Here is a 17,922-nt window from a genome sequence, read left to right as displayed (position 1 = left end):
GCAGGTGAGCAGTTAGGAGCCAGTGGTCTCGGATTGTGAGAGGTATGTCTGACTGCCAGTTTAGGCCCGGAAGTTGGACATCCCCTGAGGGGTCTGGATTGGAGAGAGTACAGGCTGGGCTGAGGGACACCCCACCACCCCCCCCCTCCCCGTGTAAGAATTTCATGCACCAGGCCTCTAGTCCTATATAATAAAAGCCTAATATGCAAATTGACCAAACAACAGAATGATTGGTGGAATGACCAGTTGCTATGACGCACACTGACCACCAGGGTGCAGAAATTCAATGCAGAAGCTTCCTCCAGCCTGCAGGCCCCAGGCCAGCTAGGGTGGGTGCCAGCGGGGGCCCTCCCCAATTGCCCCGCTGGTCGCCCTGCAGATGGGGCCTAGGGACCCTACCCATGCATGAATTTCATGCATCAGGTCTCTAGTTAGGAAGGTCAGTTTCCTGATCTTCAGGGAGGCATTCCCTTAGATTATTGTAAACTGAGTTGTTCTAGGAGTGTGCCCATGATCTCAAGATACATTTTAGAAAAGATACATTTCTAGTCACTAAACATCACCACTTATTGAGCATATTGGAGTAGAATTCCAGAAATCTCAAGATTTACCCACTTGTTTCCTGTTCATACTTTAGATTTACATAATCCAAGATTACTGGAAATGTGTGTAGAGGTCTGACAAAAGGTTACCAGAGTGGGAATGTGAGTGTTGCAATTTTCTTGATGGTAGCAAAATTCCGAGAGAATATTTTACCACACTTACATATCCCATGACCACTATTTATAATAAAGTTTTGTGTGTGTGTTTTAATTTTTTTTGGGGGGGGGGATTTTGAGTATTATCTCAAAAAATTTTTTGAAATTGTAATTAATTTACCTAATCTTAATAGGAAAGAAAGTGCTAGCTAATGTATCTCTTCATGGAAGATGAGTTGAAAGTGGAAATATCTGACTCAAGGATAAATAGAATTTTCAGTAGCTAGTACTTAAGGAAACTCTGGTAATATGAAGTCAATAAACCAAAATGGTTTTTCTTCCCTTGGTGTAAACTTGTACTTAAGTTGGGTTGGATGTGATCTTTTGGGTTTTAATGGGCATGACTGGGTTTATCCTGAAGAGGTTTAAGGAGATGGGTGGCTTTTCTTTCTAGGTTAAGGCAAACAGAGAAACCAAACCATTTGAGGGCTGCCAAACCATTTGAGGGCTTGTTTAAGTGCCAGGAAAAGTGCCATTCAAATAGTGGAACAACAGAAGGTTGGAGTTTCTTTAGGGTTACATGGAATCAAAATAAAAGACATAAATTCTTACTATCTGGATTTTCTTAGTGGAAAATTGCTTTGAAAAAACTGTCTGCTATTGCTTATATAATGGTATTTATCCTTTTGAGGACCCCATGTGGTTATCAATGGTCTATTGTTTTCTACATAGAATGTCTGCCTCTATCCGAATAATTTGTGAGTACTTTTATTTTATATATATATATATATAATTTCAGAGAGGAAGGGAGAGGGAGAGAGAGAAACATAAATAATGAGAGAATAATTGATCGACTGCTTCCTGCATGCCTCACCCTGGGGATCAAGCCCACAACCTGTGCATATGTCCTGACTGGGAATCGAACCATGACCTCCTGGCTCATAGGTTAATGCTCAACCACTGAGCCATGCCTGCCAGGCTAATTTGTGAGTACTTTTAAAATTTATGTACAATTTTTCTTCAGTGCACAAGTACTTACAATGACTATTATAGGTGAGCAAAAATGAGTGATATTAATTTGTTAAGATTATTCATCCTAGTGAGTGTTAGTGTCAGAATTGAACTCAAAGTAAGAGTACTCTTGGTTACACCATATTGCATCCTTGTGCAGTAAGTAGTAACTGAATATCTTATATTACCAGGGCTCTGTGCAATGTACTACAGAAAAACTGTATGAGTTTCACCTTTTTCTAAGTATAATTCTGGTAGCCATTTTTTAATGTTTAATTATGAAAATTTATAAACCCATTAAAAATAGCTGAATCATTTTAAAGCACTCTTCCTTTTAATCATTTTTGTGGCTTTAAGAGTAATTACTTATTTAACTTCTGTGTAAATTCATATATCCCTAAATTGTTCTGAAGTGGAGCATCCATGTAAAATGTAGTTGTTCTTTAAAGAAGGCACCACAGGCAGTAAATTTCAGAGACTGCTTCTCCATCTGTGATCAGTTTAATTTTCAAGGCCAGTTGAAATTCACAAATGCACACATTTGCTACTCAGAGTCCAATTCTTTAAGATTTGGTGTAAATTATTAGATATCTGTTGGGTTTATTCAGTAGCAGTTATATTTCCCAGAATTGAATTTCTTTAACTGCATCGAATACCAGTTCACTTTCCTTTCCAAGTGCAGGTTTGACCTCTGGGTTTCTGTGACTGTGTGTACACAGTGTTTGCTTGGTAAATGTAGAATAACTCGATCTTTCCACTCTGTTGAAGTTAGCTGAACTACCATTCCTTTAGGGCTGATGAAGAAGAAGAGCATAGGAGAGTAATATATAAGCACACTTTGAAGATAAATCAGTGGCTAACAAAAGACCAATAATAATACAAGGTGTCCCAAAAACATACATACACACTTTAACAGCTGATAGCTCAATTGATGTTTCTTTCTTTTCAGCAAGACTAAGCTTTGAACAAAGGAAATTCATCCGAAAATGCCATGGAAGTTTGAAAATGCAGTTGAAGTACAAACACTGCCTTTATAATTACTCAACATGTGTACATATTTTTTAGGGACACAGTGTACCCTCCCCCTAAAATGTATACACACTTTAACAGGTAGTAACTCACTTAATTTTCACTCTTTTTTTAGGTTTAACTGATTTGAAATAATGGGTGAAGCCAAACTAAGCTTTGAACAAAAAAAATTATGAACTAAACTTTTTTTATGGGGATATGTAAAATATAAAGCTTAAAGTACAAAACTGGAAACAATTGACAAACTGAGGGCTCACAAACACTGAACGAAATGATTCTAGATGTTTGTGATTTCATTGCTTTGCATTATCATCAGTGCCTAGACCAGAAGGGTCATCAGTTTGAAAACAGGCATTGACCAAAAAAAAAAAGAAAAAGGTATTCATTTCTGTAAATTCTTTTAAATTTTGAAAATGAACTATATATTAATAAACACTTTATAATCATTCAAAGTGTATATACATATTTTGGGGATTCCCTATATATATTCAAGACCTTTGGTTGTCCATACTGGCAAAGTGAGTTATATCTGTTGGTTAAACATAAGCACACATGTACACTGACATACACATGCACACGCAGTTAAGGTGGTTTTAAATGCTACTGAGTGTTCTCTATTCCACACTGTCCAAAATAGTAGGCACCAGTCCCACAGGGCTTTTTTAGCACTAGAAACGTGGCTGTGAGACTAAGGAACTGAATTTTTAAAAAATTAATTTTAATTAATTTAAAGAAATAGTTACATGTGACTAGCGGCATCAGTGTGAATTTTCTGTAGATGATTAGGTAGGTGGAATAATGATGGGCCGATAGAACATACAGATTGGTCCAGTTTAAGGAAATCTTTTCTAACATCTACTTTATCCAACATTGGGCCATGTGGAGGCACGGTCACTTGGTGTTTTGAGGAGAGCCTAGTGATCCTTTGGTGAAAATGCAAATGCAGACCCAAGCATCAATTTGCTGGGAACTCAGACTAAATGACCTGGAGATTATGAGATATTTCTTGAGAAGAAAGGAAGCTCGATTTGAGTGATTTGTGTTAATATCTGCGTCTGCATTTTCTAAGAATAGACAAGATCTGAGTTGTTACTTTTCCTGAGTAGCTTTTTTGTTTTGTTAATGCCAGTACAGAAATGTTTGGCTTCACAAGCAGCACTCCATACAGTTTATGCTTGCAACACAGGAACCTTGTGAGGTTGATTGTGTTTGTGGATATATTTTTTTGTCATTTGTGATAACTTAAGTCAGATATTTCTTATGGGAAGTCTAATCTCTATCCAGCAGTTCTACCAGCATGAGTAAAAATTGCTTTTTCCACCCTGCTACCTTCCCTCACCCTCCTTTTCACTGTTCCACTCACTCCCAGTCTTTTACCCTGTCAGATGGAAATTTCTGACTCAGCCATTTTCACTTTTCCAATAAGTTGCCCAGTTACTCTGTGGTCTCTGATAATGATGTAGATGGTCTGTGATATTAAAGTAGTACTTCTGATTTGAAGACTTATATTATCTCAGCATTTTCAAAACCCACTTGCCTACAAACCTAGTGTGTCTGTGGTTAGCTATAATATATCTACTTGCCAAACAAGTGGTTTGGGTTGCTGGGATTTTCATTTAACTTTGAATTTCGGGGATTAGAAAAAACACACTTAGGAACCTATTTTGATAAATTGCATCAGATTGAATTGTTGGGATTAAATCAGTTGTTTTGTGTTTGAAAATGTCTCTTTACTGTGCTCAGTCTTGTGCTTTTGTTGAAGGTAGGGGTGTGTGTGTGTGTGTGTGTGTGTGTATTTGTGTATATATGTATAGGCACACATTTAAAACTAATGGCTTGAACTATTGATGGTGTCCTTTATATAATTTAGTTATTTCTTTTTAAATTCCAGCATGATAACTGAGCTCACTTTCATGTTTGTTACTAGTAAAACACTTCTCTCCAGTGAAGAACTAGTGTTATTTCTCTTTTATGATAATGAGCAACTTTTCATATTTCCCTGCTTGCTTTGTTTCTCAGGACGATCAGATACAAATTTGGGGCCTTATGTAGACTTTGTTTTTGTTAGCATACTTTTTTTCATTAAAAAAGCAAAACAGCCTGGCTTGTGTGTCTTAGTTGGTTCAGCTTCAACCCAGGCACCAGGAGGTCACTGGATTGATTCCAGGTCCTCAGAGCACATGCAGGGGGCAGGGGTTGTGGGCTCCATCCCCAATCAGTGGAGTGCAGGAGGCAGCTGATCGATCGATCTCTCATTGATGTTTCTATCCCTCTCTCCCTTTCTCTCTCTCTGAAATCAATAAAAACATATTTAAAAAACAAATCAAAACCTTTCATTTTATAACCTTAAGGAAATGGTATAGTTAAATTGAATCAATAAAACAGTAATACTATATAACTCATTTTTTCCCCTACTAAATACAGGGTGGGCAAAACATAGGTTTACAGTTGTGAGGACACAAAACAGAGTTAATGAAGCTATTGTAATAATCATAACCTGCACATCCTTTTTTTATACAAGCAACTGTAAACCTCCTTTCTTCACCTGAGAACATCCTGAGAGGGAGGGAGGGAGGGAGAGAGGGAGAGAGAGAGAGAGAGAGAGAGAGAGAGAGAGAGAGAGAGAGAGAGAGAGAGAGAGAGAGAGATGTGAGAGAGAATCAATCATCAATCGATTGCCTTCCATAAGTGCTCCACCCAAGGATCAAACTGGCAACCTTTCAGTGCACAGGACAACGCTCAACCAACTGAGCCACTCTGGCCAGGCTTGTAAACCTACTTTTGTCCACCCTATATTTGTTGCTTCAATGTTGAGTTGCTTAAATAAGATTTAAAATATATATCTTTTGTTATAAAATATTATGAAAAGGATTATAGATAATAAGATTCCCCTTCATGGTAGATAAATTGGGAAATAGAGTAATGTTTAAAAATGAAAATTAAGCTACAATGTAGTCATAGAGTACATAGTGTTAGGATTTTGATGTTTATCTTTTCTACTATTTTCTAAATAAAATTTAAGTTGAAAGGTATTTCAATTATAGTCAAAGTATACTATAGGTTTACAAGGTTGGTGCAGGATCATGGACAGTACCTTTAGGATTTTATGCTTGGCCATTACAATAAGCCACAGGATTGGTCATCTTTGTGGTGGATGGACAGCATGTTGAACCTCCTCAACTATTTAAACCAGCAATAAATTTAAATTGTAATTGGGTTCAGCTTTTCTTTCAACATTTGTGTGTCTGTGTAGAAAGATAATATATCTATACCTATCTATATATAAAAATCCCAGTTTTCATTCCTGAAACTTGCTTGGCTTAATGTAAACTAAATTACTATTTATATGTACGTATTTGGATTTAAAAAGCTCACTAAAGCTGTATGTCTTTTCATGGGAATAAAGGAGGTTTCTAATTTTTATTTAAATGATGTTTGAAAACTTTTGCTCGTCTCTGTGATGCCATTGCAAGGGCAGAACTTAATTCTGTTCACAATATTGTTTATTTTCTTTGTCTATGGGACTCTTACTGTTCTTTGACCTTAACCACCTGTTTGTCTTTGTTTTGTTTTTTCTTCTTTCCAATCAATGTGCATCTCTGAAAGTGTTTCTATATCCTCTATTCCAGTGGTTCTCAACCTTCCTAATGCCACGACCCTTTAATACAGTTCCTCATGTTGTGGTGACCCCCAACCATAAAATTATTTTCGTTGCTACTTCATAACTGTAATTTTGCTACTGTTACGAATCATAATGTAAATATCTGATATGCAGGGATGTATTTAGGCGACCCCTGTGAAAGGGTCGTTCGACCCCAAAAGGGGTCGCGACCCACAGGTTGAGAACCGCTGCTTCAGTCCTAATTGTGGTACAGAAATTAGGCCCACAGGGCCCTGCCCTGAAGAGTTTGCAACTGGATGGGCGGCAGCTGTGTGCTGAGTTGAATGATAAAGTGTGCATCTTTCTGTTGATGATTTTCTAAACAAGGAGGCAGAGTTACATGGTTTTAATGGTGCAAAATAGACTTAGCTCCACCATGCTCTAACTTTGGGGAAAATCTTTGGGTAGGAAGGAGGAGGCCACACACCATTGAGGGCTGGATGTGGTTCCCTTAATCGCAAGATCAGCCTGAGATTGGAGTAAGTGGAATTGCACACAGGAAGGAAAGCTTGGGAAGTGGGAGGGTGAAAGCCCAGGGCCTAGTGGTTTATCTTAGGTTGAGAGATGAGTTTATGCTATTTATACTGTTTACTTCAAAGTAGAGTAGATTAGAAAAGAAGCAAACATCAGGGTCTGAACTTGGCCTGGCTGTGAAATGTGTTCAGTAACTCCCAGCCTGGTTACTGTTTTACAGAGGTGGGTGGATGTGTGACTTTTCCAGCTCACATTAGAGTAGTGATGCAGAGAATGCAGAGGTATATCTGGAAGAAAACTAGAGCCATGCAGAAGAAATTGTAGATTGAACAAATAAAATATCAATATAAATGAGATTATATATTTGGAAGTTCTTATTTACTCTGCAGTGCTAAGTCCCTGTACTAACAATACCACTCTCTGTGTGAGTGTGTATGCTTCCATGTAGCTTTTGAATATTTTCTACCTTGCCTTCTAGCCCAGGCCAACCCATATTTTGTGGATACCAATTCAGCTGCTGTTGTAAGAGAATTTAGGGACAAATCACAGTAATTGAATATACTTTAATCTTAATATTTAAATGTTAGGAAATTAAGAAGAGTTATTGTTAAGGTTAACTTGTAATATATAAATTCCTTGAACCTGTTGATGATCTGTCAAGCATCTTAAATATATGCTGCTGATGAAATAAAAGATGTGGATTTAAAAAATATAATATTTAATTATATAATTAAAAATGTGAGTATCTATAATAATAAAAGCGTAATATGAATATCAGCCAAACAGCAGAACGACCATCCAGACGACCTTCCAGACGACCACGCTATGACACGCACTGGCGGCAGGCCAGCCAAGGCGGGTGCAATGCGATTGGTCAGGGGGCCCACCATGGCCCCATGATCGCACTGCAGAGGGAAGCCCAGGCCAGCCAAGCTATTTATCGCACCCCATGCCTGTCACCCGCAGAGGGAGGTGACCAGTGGTGGGGGAGTGGGGGCAGCACCACACAGACGGCAAGCAGTGGCAGTGGCGGGGCAGGGCCAGCTGCCGGCAGCTGGGAGAAGGAAAGCCCCTATAGGCCCTGATTACTAACCAGGCCCAGGGATCCTACCCAAGGGGTCCTGGATTGCAAGAGGGCGCAGGCCGGGCTGAGGGACACCCCTCCCCATGCACGAATTTCATGCACCAGGCCTCTGGTCTAAACATAAAACATTACAAAAAGCACAGTTAATGTAGAAACCCAGGAACTTATTGCCTAAATTTAATAGATGTTACTGTTTTACCTTATTTGCTTCAGCCTCCTCTGCTCACTTATAAAGCAGTAGAATGCCTACCTTATCTGGCGAAGGCACTCCTGTTCCTTTGCTTTTCTCTAGCGGTACCCACTATTCTAAATTCAGTTTATGTTAGTGCCATATATTTAAAAGTCCATATTTTTACTTCAGGTGTGTGTATTCGTAAACACTATGTTTTTTATGACATTATCATTTTTTTTAAAAAAAATTATCTTTATTGTTCAAAGTATTACATATGTCCCCCTTTTCTTCCTCCTTGGACCCCCTCCTGCCTGTCCCCTTCCCCTGCCCCCCAGGCGTACTGCACAACATTGTTTTTAATGCTGTGCTGAGTAAAATAAATATAAAGTTATTGCAGTTCTTCACATGGTTATCCCATGGAAAACTGCAGTAATTTTATAATTATTAATTTTAGTCAGCACATTAAAAACATAAAATGCATTTTTCTGGTGTAACTTTCTACCCCAACAACATAAATTGAAGTGACTTTTAAACTATTTGAGTGTAATCCTCAGTGATGTGTATTTTACATTGTGGCATAATACATTTCATATACACGTGTGTATACAACTGAAAGTGTTTCTTCAAACCGTAGTTTCCTGTAGATGTGTGATATCCTCTATTTTCTAGCCTACCCATTTGTAAATGCTTGTCCCAGACTTAGTAAACTGATTTTCTGACCTAATAATAGGTTCCTGCCCATGGTTTGATAAATAATAAGGTTATTCTAAAATTAATATAATCTTAGTTAATCTGAAATTAATACTGACTATAATATATAAACATAAGCCTTTGTTGTATAATAAAAGTGCTTCAAATAATAAGACATATATTAAAATAGCATTTTTTTTAAAATATATTTTATTGATTTTTTACAGAGAGGAAGGGAGAGAGATAGAGAGCTAGAAACATCAATGAGAGAGAAACATCGATCAGCTGCCTCCTGCACGCCCCCCACTGGGGATGTGCCCGCAACCCAGGTGCATGGCCTTGACCGGAATCGAACCTGGGACCCCTCAGTCCGCAGGCCGACGCTCTGTCCACTGAGCCAAACCGGTTTCGGCAAAATAGCATTCTTTTGCACAAGATGTAACTTTAGCTAATTCATTCTGAGTATTCATTTTCTATGAACTAAATCCATACATATTCTAGCCATTTAATTAATGTTAGTGAGCTAAATGTTTTTAGAGAATTCATGTTAGTGTAGAATAACTTCTTTCAGTCTATTCCCACCATGGTTTCCCTAGAGTCCAGGAGGGTGTCACGTGTTAGGGAAGGAAAGAATGCTGGTTGGCTCAGAAAAGGACTCCCAGTCTTATTACCAACACACTATATAGCAGCCGTGGGCAAACTACGGCCCGCGGGCCCCAGCCCGTTTGAAATGAATAAAACTATTGAAAAAAAAGACCGTACCCTTTTATGTAATGATGTTTACTTTGAATTTATATTAGTTCACACAAACACTCCATCCATGCTTTTGTTCCGGCCCTCCGGTCCAGTTTAAGAACCCATTGTGGCCCTCCAGTCAAAAAGTTTGCCCACCCCTGCTATATAGCATTAATAAGCTCTTTCTTCCTTCTAGCCCTAATCTTTCCCTCCTACTAAATGGGAGAGTTAACCAGTTTATCTTGTAAGCACTTTCATCCTATGAAGTATTGGGTAATACATCTGGGCCTCAAGTTCGAGTTTGGTGAGAATATATCTAATCAGGACTTCCTATTGGAATTACTGGTTTTGCAGTTGCATTTGAGCAAGGGGTAAGCTAAGGTAATACTCAATTTAATATGGTTTTGGGGAAAAAAATGATTCCTCCATCATAAAACCATTTGAGACTAACTTTGACTTCTCTAAGCTCTGCCTACTTTTTTGTTGCAGTAAGGGCCAGGGCTGTATGAATGTATGTAGTACACATACATAGTGCTAAGCATGACAAAGGAATGTTTCTTCATTTCAGTTAAATGTCCTTACAGGCAAATCCAAAGCTGTAGAAAGACATCTATAACCTCTGGTAAGCCCTAGGGGACATTTTCATAAGTCCTACACATTACAGTAGTCTGAGGCTTTGGGGAATTTTCTTTTTTAATGTCAGTTACACATTTGGAATAGAATAAAGACATATCACCTAAACTACACACCCTTAAAACAAACAAACAGAACATCACTTTTTATGAGTCCTGCCTGTATGTTTGCTTTAAGAAGCAGGAGTTCAAATTGCAATTTGGGGTAGAATGGACCTTGGAGACTCTCTCTTCTCATTTGCTTCTAAGAAAATAGGTCAGCAAATACTTTGCCTGGATCTCCAGGTGGAGGCAAAGTTAGGGGCAGGATTCTGGTATACTCTGAGGTTCCCATTTTCTTTTGGTTTGCAAATTCTTTTTAGACAGTTACCTTTAGAGAGATCTAGAGAACTAGTTCTAACTCATGTCTAAGGGTGTGGACCTATTAAAGAATGTGATTATCCTTAGAGATCTGCTGCTACTGGAGGGACTGATGAAGGTATGTTTTTCCTAATGACACCAGGATAGACATAAGTCTATGGGAGAGGATCCTCTGGACCCCAGGTGGTTGAAGCATTGGCCAAGGTTTATTTAGCTCCTCTGACCACGTGACAACTCAGTTTTCTGTCAGCTGCAATATGCAAAACATTCTTGTCTATTGGAATTTCCTGACATTGGGGTTCTGATTCTGTGGTTAATATCTTTAGGCCAAAGACCAGAACTAACCATTATTTTGTGATACCCTGTGCTTGTCACTGAGCAGGTACTTATGTGGTTTTTTGTGTGTGAAAGAAGACTATGCTAACTAGTCACTGTTTTGTGCAGTGCAAGTTATAAAGTTGATCATCTTAAATATGAGAATTGACTTTTGAAGTAAAGAACATGCTTTTCTTTTTATGTTGCAATATTACTAATGAGCTTTCCTATCTGCCTTTCCCTCTCATCCTCTGCAGTGTGTCGAGATTTCGCTGTCCTGGAGGACCACACCCTGGCCCACAGCCTGCAGGAACAGGAGAGTGAGTAATAGACCTCATCCCTGCTCCTTCAGTTTTCTTTTTTATAGTGGTAGCTCGAGGCAGGTGTCTTAGAGTGAGTCAGGGAGAGAACACAGTCACCAGGCTGCAGGCTGCACCATCCATCCCTGCGAGCGACTTGTCTAGGCCCAGGACACCTGGGTGAAGCATGACATTCGGGTATTTTGAAGTATAACCACTGCCAGGTGTTAGATGACTGTGGGTACACTGGAGTAAAAGGGGGCCTCAAAACCTTAGAGTGTTGTAAGAGGGACTGGTTATACATGTGTCAACGTGAGAAACATCCAAACCTGTAGAGAAGTTTTATGAGTTTATTTGAGCCAAACTGCCAATTGCCCAGAAGCAAAATCTCAACAGATTGAAAAAAAAATGCTCCAGAAAATGGCTGTTTTGCAGTTTATTTTATGCATTATAGTCAAAGGAGGAAGCATAGGGAGGGTTACATGACATCTATTGATGATAGTTTAGGGAGGCAGGAGAAAGCAAATCAAGGAAAACCTCTGTGATCAGATAAAGAGTAAAATGGAGACACACATATTTCTTTTACATTGATGGGTACAGGATAGTTACTAATTAACTTTGCAGCACATAGAGATGGTATGCAGGGGAACAAGATAACAAGGGGTTTTGTGGTCTTCTGCTCTGGTAAAGGGGAGCTACTCTGACATTTCAAAGGTATGTTATCTTAGATGCAGAAAGTCAATAGACAGGCTTAAAATAAAGATTGACCTTTGTCAGGGAAGATACTGGCCTAGGACATGACTAGCAGTCATCACTCACTTTTAGTTAAGAACATGAGTTCAGTTGCAGACCATCCTTTGTAGTTACATCCACCACGCAGGCCCTCCCTGAGCTTATCAGGTTTAGTATGTGGCCCCTTTTTTGTCCACACCTGGATTTGGGGTATGTAGAAGTCTGGCTTAGGGAGCTATTTCTTCCCCTAGAAATAGGGGCAAAAGACTTTTTCCAGGCAATGAAGGTATCTAGACTGTGGATTTTTCTGAATATTTAAGTATATAACTATGAAAAATAAATCGAAGCTGTATGTGTTGTGCAAAAGTACATATTTATGAATATGTAATTTGTGAATCATTAATTGGTGTGGCAATATAAAAGTAAGTATTGAAAAATGTAGTTTATAAGTAGAGTGATAGCTTGTGGAGCAGAGAGAGCACTGGCCCTGGCTTTCGAATATTTGTGTAGAAGTCCTGACACTGCCACTGTTTTGCCATGTGACCAAAGGCAAGTGACTTAACCTTTCTGACCCTCTTGTTACTTAATGGAAAGATGGGGATAATAATTCCTGTGCTGCCTATTAACCGGCGTTGTTGAGGCCACACAATAAAGTGATGGGTATGAAGCTCTTTAATGGAAAAGCTCTTTTTAAGTTTATTAGGAAGTTTATTGTTAACAAGCCAAAGCATTGTAATTCCTCTCCTCCATCTTTCTGTCCAGTTGAGCATCATTTGGCATCAAACATTCAGCGGAACCGTTTGGTCCAGCATGATCTCCGGGTGGCTAAGCAACTCCAAGAGGAAGATCTGAAAGCTCAGGCTCAGCTTCAGAAGCGCTACAAAGACCTGTGAGGATTCTGGGGAGTGGAGGGAGTCAAGCCAGGACTGGTTTACTGGTTTCCTCTGTGGAGCCAGCAACCAGGGCAGGGGAGGAGGAGACTGTCCTTCTGTTCCTCTTATTCCTGTCACTGTTATATTTAAAAAATTGTGTGTGTGTGTGTGTGTGTGTGAGCGCACACGTGTGTGCACGTGTGAACGTGTGTGTGTGTGTGTGTGTGTGTATGTATCCTTTTCTTTGATTTGAAAACTTTGTTTTTGGAACATTGACTTGGTTTAGGGATGTGTGCATTCTGATGTGAATGAACTCTTAGCATTTTCACTGTATGACTTTGAGAAATGTGGTCCACCTATTTTCCTTCCGTACAAGATGGGAAAAGATGATCTCTGCCTCACAGGTTGGTTGTCTGGGGGAATCCAGTGATATGATAGAACTTCATGACTTGTATCGGGTTCCTTTACTATGTCCTATCAGGGTTTGCTGCTCCTATTTTCCTCAAACCCCTTACTTTTCAGATCCAGGAAGAACCTTCTGGAAAGCTCTGAATTGTGCACTCAGTTCTCTTCATAGCTTCAGTGTCTGACAAACATTCTTTTTCAGTCTCCTCTTTTACAGTTAGATATGACGAGATCATATCTAAGTTCTCTTACGGTACAATTACTTTTTATTTTCAATGCCCTAAAACTCCCAGGGTACATTTCTTCTTTGAGAGTAGCTCTAATACCTAGATCTCTAAGAGTGGATTTAACCATTAGATATTGTTTTGAGGAGAAGGGGTAAAGGGAGAATCAAAGGGACCCCTTAGTTTTTTTAGTTGTCATGTTCATATAAACAAGAGAGCCTATTATTTTTGCTGCCTTTAGGGAAGGGTTTGATTTTATATTTTATTATCAGTAGACAGAACTTCATCATTTTTTTGTTCAGCTTCCATCTTTTGTAAATAAACATTCTTATTGACTCTTGCTATCCCTGACACCATGAAAGGCACTGGAGACCACAGATGTGAAGAAACATAATCACTGCCTTTAATGGCCTTAGGGACATATTCTGAACACTTTATATGTACAGGTACATGCATGAAGCACATATAATTGAACAGTCAGTTTCATGCTTATGAAGAGAGAAGAGATTGAGAAAACTGTCCCAACATAGGTGATATATTTAATCTGAACCTTGATGGTTAATTAGGAGTTTATAGTGATAATTGAGGAAAACCATTCTAGCCAGAGGGGGAAGCATGCATAAAGGTAAGAGGTAAAAGGACCTGGGATCGCATGGTAGCTGCAAGATGATCAGTATTGCTGCAGTGGGGGGTGCGATTAGGTAGGAGATGAGGCCGGAGCATACTCAAAAGCTGGACCAAAAGGTCACATAAGTTATGTTAAGGAATTTAGGTTTCATAGATTTTATATTATAAGTAATAGAGAACTAACTGTTGGAGTTTTAGAATTTTCATTTAGGGGCTTACTCTGGGGACTGGGAAAGTAAAGGAATAGAGGTGGCAAGATTGAAGGGAGCTATTCAGCAGTAGTCAAAAGCATCGATCAGACCATCCAACCTCAGAGGGAAGGCACAGAGGGTGGGGGAAAGGGGAGAGATCAACCAGAGGACTTGTATGCGTGCATATAAGCATAACCAATGGACACAGACACGGGGGCAGGTGGTGGGGCAATGGGGGGATGAGGACACCTATGTAAAACCTTAACCAATAAAGAAATTAAAGATAAAAAAAGAAAATAAATAAATAAATAAATAATAAATAAGAGATGGTGAGACTTGAATGGAGGATAGTGGGCAATACAGATGCAGAGAGGAGCGATATCATAGAGCCTAAATGATAATGGAGTTAGAAGAGAGAGATTGGAGATGTATGGAGGTTTGGTGTCACAAACCCAGTAAAGGTGAGAGCCAGAGGTAGACTATTCAAGAATAAATCATTGCCTTTTACATTCTTCACAATTCTCTGTTATGAAAGCCAGTTCCTATGTTGATGCGGAAGTTTAATATCCTGAATGAGGGTAGTGATAGTGAGTATAACGAGGTTGTTGAGAGATGATTGAGACAAACCACTGTAAAATACAAATCAAATCTGATGAGTGATGGGTTATAGGTCCTAAATGAGAGAAGAACCGGGTATTATATACCTGCTTGAGACTTCAGGAGTTTGGAGGCATTCCTGGCTGAAATAAGTAAGTTAGAAATGAAGTTTTTTGATTTTTCACATCCTGGCAGTCTTGACTGCTGAACAGCAAGAGGAGGATTACATACTTAGATTTGAAGGAATTAGAACCTTCCACTCATTCTGGATCCCAGGGTTCCTGTCCAAAGTCAGGCTTGAGAAGATTGTTGACTACTCTTTTTTCTTTCTTTATTGATTAAGGTATTACATATGTGTCCTTATCTCCCCATTGTCCCCGCACCCCCCGCTCATGCCCTCACCCCCCTGGTGTCTGTGTCCATTGGTTATGCTTATATGCATGCATACAAGTCCTTTGGTTGATCTCTCCCCCTTCCCCGCACCTTCCCCTACCTTCCTTCTGAGGTTTGAGCATCTGATCGATGCTTTCTGTCTCTGGATCTTTTTTTGTTCATCAGTTTATGTGTTGACTACTCTTTTCTCACTGGATTTTGCTTCCTCAGGAGTCTATATAATTAGCTAAGTAAAGTAGAACTGATTTAAAATCATGAAGCTCAACTTAAACTTCATTTCTTTCTTTTCTATACTAGGACATTCATCTTCTATGACCCTTGTGACCTTTAGCACTTCATTTGGATTTCCCTTCTCTACTGTGTCCTGCTTTCTTCCCATCTGTTATCACCTTATGTGTAGGTCATAGTTGCTTACTCTTAATCAGATTTTATGTTAATTTGGAAGATCCAGGTAGCACAGTCTTTGAAAACTATGATTTTGTGTATGATCCTTAATTACTAGAAGTGAGTGAATGAAAGGAGGGTCTAAGTATAAGTAAACATTATTCTAAGATTTTTTGCTTATTTTCAGTTTTTGGGTTTGGAAGATTACACATCCTCGAATATAAGGCCAGAAATATGAAGTCATTAAATCCAAAATCTTTTATAGATGATTAGGTGACATGAGCGGGCATATGTCACTGGGAGGACCAGAAATCTGGTCTGAAGACATTTTGCTTTTCCCCTTGATTCTGAGAAAGACTTGCATCTCTGATCTGTGCTCTCTATCTTGTATTCTCACTTTCTGTCATGTGTGCCTAATCACTCCTATGTGTGCACACATCTATTTTCACCTACATCTACCTATTTCAAAATATGTTGAGAGTGACTGTTTCCTTGTGTAAATGAGAATAATTTTAATTATTTTATCCCTCAGTTTTGTATAGAAAAGTTAGGATATTGCCACTCTCCTCTATCCCCACAGCACTTTTCAATTACAAAAGACTGCCATTAAACAGATTATACAGCGGGGGTGGAAGGTAAAGGAGGGTTTGGGGGGTTAAATGGTACTGGAAGGAGACTTGACTTTCGGTGGTGGACACACAATACAATATATAGGTGGCGTATTATAGAATTATATACCTGAAACCTATATAATCTTATTAATCAATATCACTCCTATAAACTCAATTAAAAACCATATTATACAGCCAACACTGAAGATTCCTTGAGTATTTTAAGGTCAACTGGCTGAGGGAGAACTAAGAAGATATATTTGTTTAGCAAACAAAGTACTTACATAAGTCACTATTGTAACTATTTCAGCATTTTTTTAGATAGTAAACTCTAAGCATGTATGTTCATCTTTCTGAGCTCATACTGTGTAAAAGTTGGCTCCCCAGATCTATCCTGTTCTGGAGTTTTAAGCTGCCCATTGATTTTTCTTGAAACCTGAAGCCAGAAGACTTGTAGCCGTTTCTGAGAGATCCAAACTCAATTTTCTGTTATAACTGTTTTATGGGTGCTGTTTTAAAGAATCTGTTTCTCCAACCAAAAGTGTATTAGCAGCTTCTGAGCATAGGAGCAAGACTAACTCATTTTTGTATCCTCAGTGTTGAGCATAGAATGTGCATATAGAAAATAGTATGTTTAAATCTTTGTTAAATGCCCGCATGCCAAAACAAACAAAACTATGGTAACAGCAGTTGTCTCAGTGGCCAGAGTATTAAATAAGCTAGAATCAGCCAGAGAGGTTTTTACTGGGAACTGAAGCTGGGGAATATACATGTTTTCCCTTTTTAAAAACATTATCAAAACAAAAAAGTATATACAATTAAAAATTTATAAACACCAAAGTCATACTACCCCCCCTAGGTGATCACAGTATTGTTGACATTGAGTGATCTCACTCCCAGTGTTTTTCTGTGTACTCTCTACGCATTTGTGGAGATTGATCTTACAGAAAACATGCCTTTGCAGAAAACATGCCTGTCTCTCTGTAGGTGGTCCCAGTGGAGTGAGGTGATATGGTAGTGTGGAAAAAGCATGGGGCTTTCCATTGTAGTGTCCGGATCAAATTTTCGCTTAGTTTCTCTGTGACCTCAGGGAGGTGATTTCATTACTTTGGCCTCAAGTTCTTCATCTGTGAGTGGTGACAACATCAAGCTCTGCAACACTGTTGTGAGGATTGAGATAAAAATGTGGACTGGCTCATAGTGAGTAGTCAGTACATTGTTTCTTATTTTCTGTACTCATGTTGTTTTGACTTTTGTTTTTTAGTGAACAACAGGACTGTGAAATTGCTCAGGAAATCCAGGAAAAGCTGGCTATTGAGGCAGAGAGACGACGCATTCAGGAGAAGAAGGATGAGGTTGGTTAATGCCCCTCCACCCAAGGGAGGAAGGACTGCTCAGCTCTGGAGCAGTTCGTTTCTGTGTTCCTGGGCTCATTGTATGGCTGCTGCATGGGCAGTAGAACTCTCCTCTTTGGGGTTCGTAGTCCAGGCGTTGCCCTCCATAGACCATTGCTTATTGCCCACCGATTAGTTGCATGTAGTGAAATCTGAAAACATGGTAAGTTAGTTTCCTAGGGCTGCTATAACAAATTACCACAGACTTGGTGACTTAAAACAAGACAAATTTATTCTCTTGCAGTTTTAGAGGCTAGAAGTTGACATCAGGATGTTGGCAGGGCTATGCTAGCTATCGGGAAAGATCTTTCTTTGCCATGTCCTAGCTTCTG

At 39.1% G+C, this 17,922-nt stretch overlaps 1 protein-coding gene across 5 annotated transcripts in view; it reads left to right on the top strand.

Moving 5' to 3' along the window:
- The window catches only part of CCDC50 (coiled-coil domain containing 50), a 71,910-nt gene that overhangs the window by 17,993 nt on the left and 35,995 nt on the right, over positions 1-17,922 (top strand). For all 5 annotated transcript variants that reach the window (XM_036347265.1, XM_036347264.1, XM_036347266.1 and 2 more), the window contains exons 2-4: positions 11,119-11,181; positions 12,655-12,781; positions 17,461-17,551. In XM_036347265.1, coding sequence (XP_036203158.1) covers positions 11,119-11,181; positions 12,655-12,781; positions 17,461-17,551 — 281 coding nt within the window. The remainder of the gene's footprint in view (positions 1-11,118; positions 11,182-12,654; positions 12,782-17,460; positions 17,552-17,922) is intronic.

This window comes from Myotis myotis, unplaced genomic scaffold (assembly GCF_014108235.1).
Source record: "Myotis myotis isolate mMyoMyo1 unplaced genomic scaffold, mMyoMyo1.p scaffold_m19_p_2, whole genome shotgun sequence".
Lineage (NCBI taxonomy): Eukaryota > Metazoa > Chordata > Mammalia > Chiroptera > Vespertilionidae > Myotis > Myotis myotis.
The sequence above is the reverse complement of the archived record's forward strand: the minus strand, read 5'-3'. Positions and strand labels throughout refer to the sequence as shown.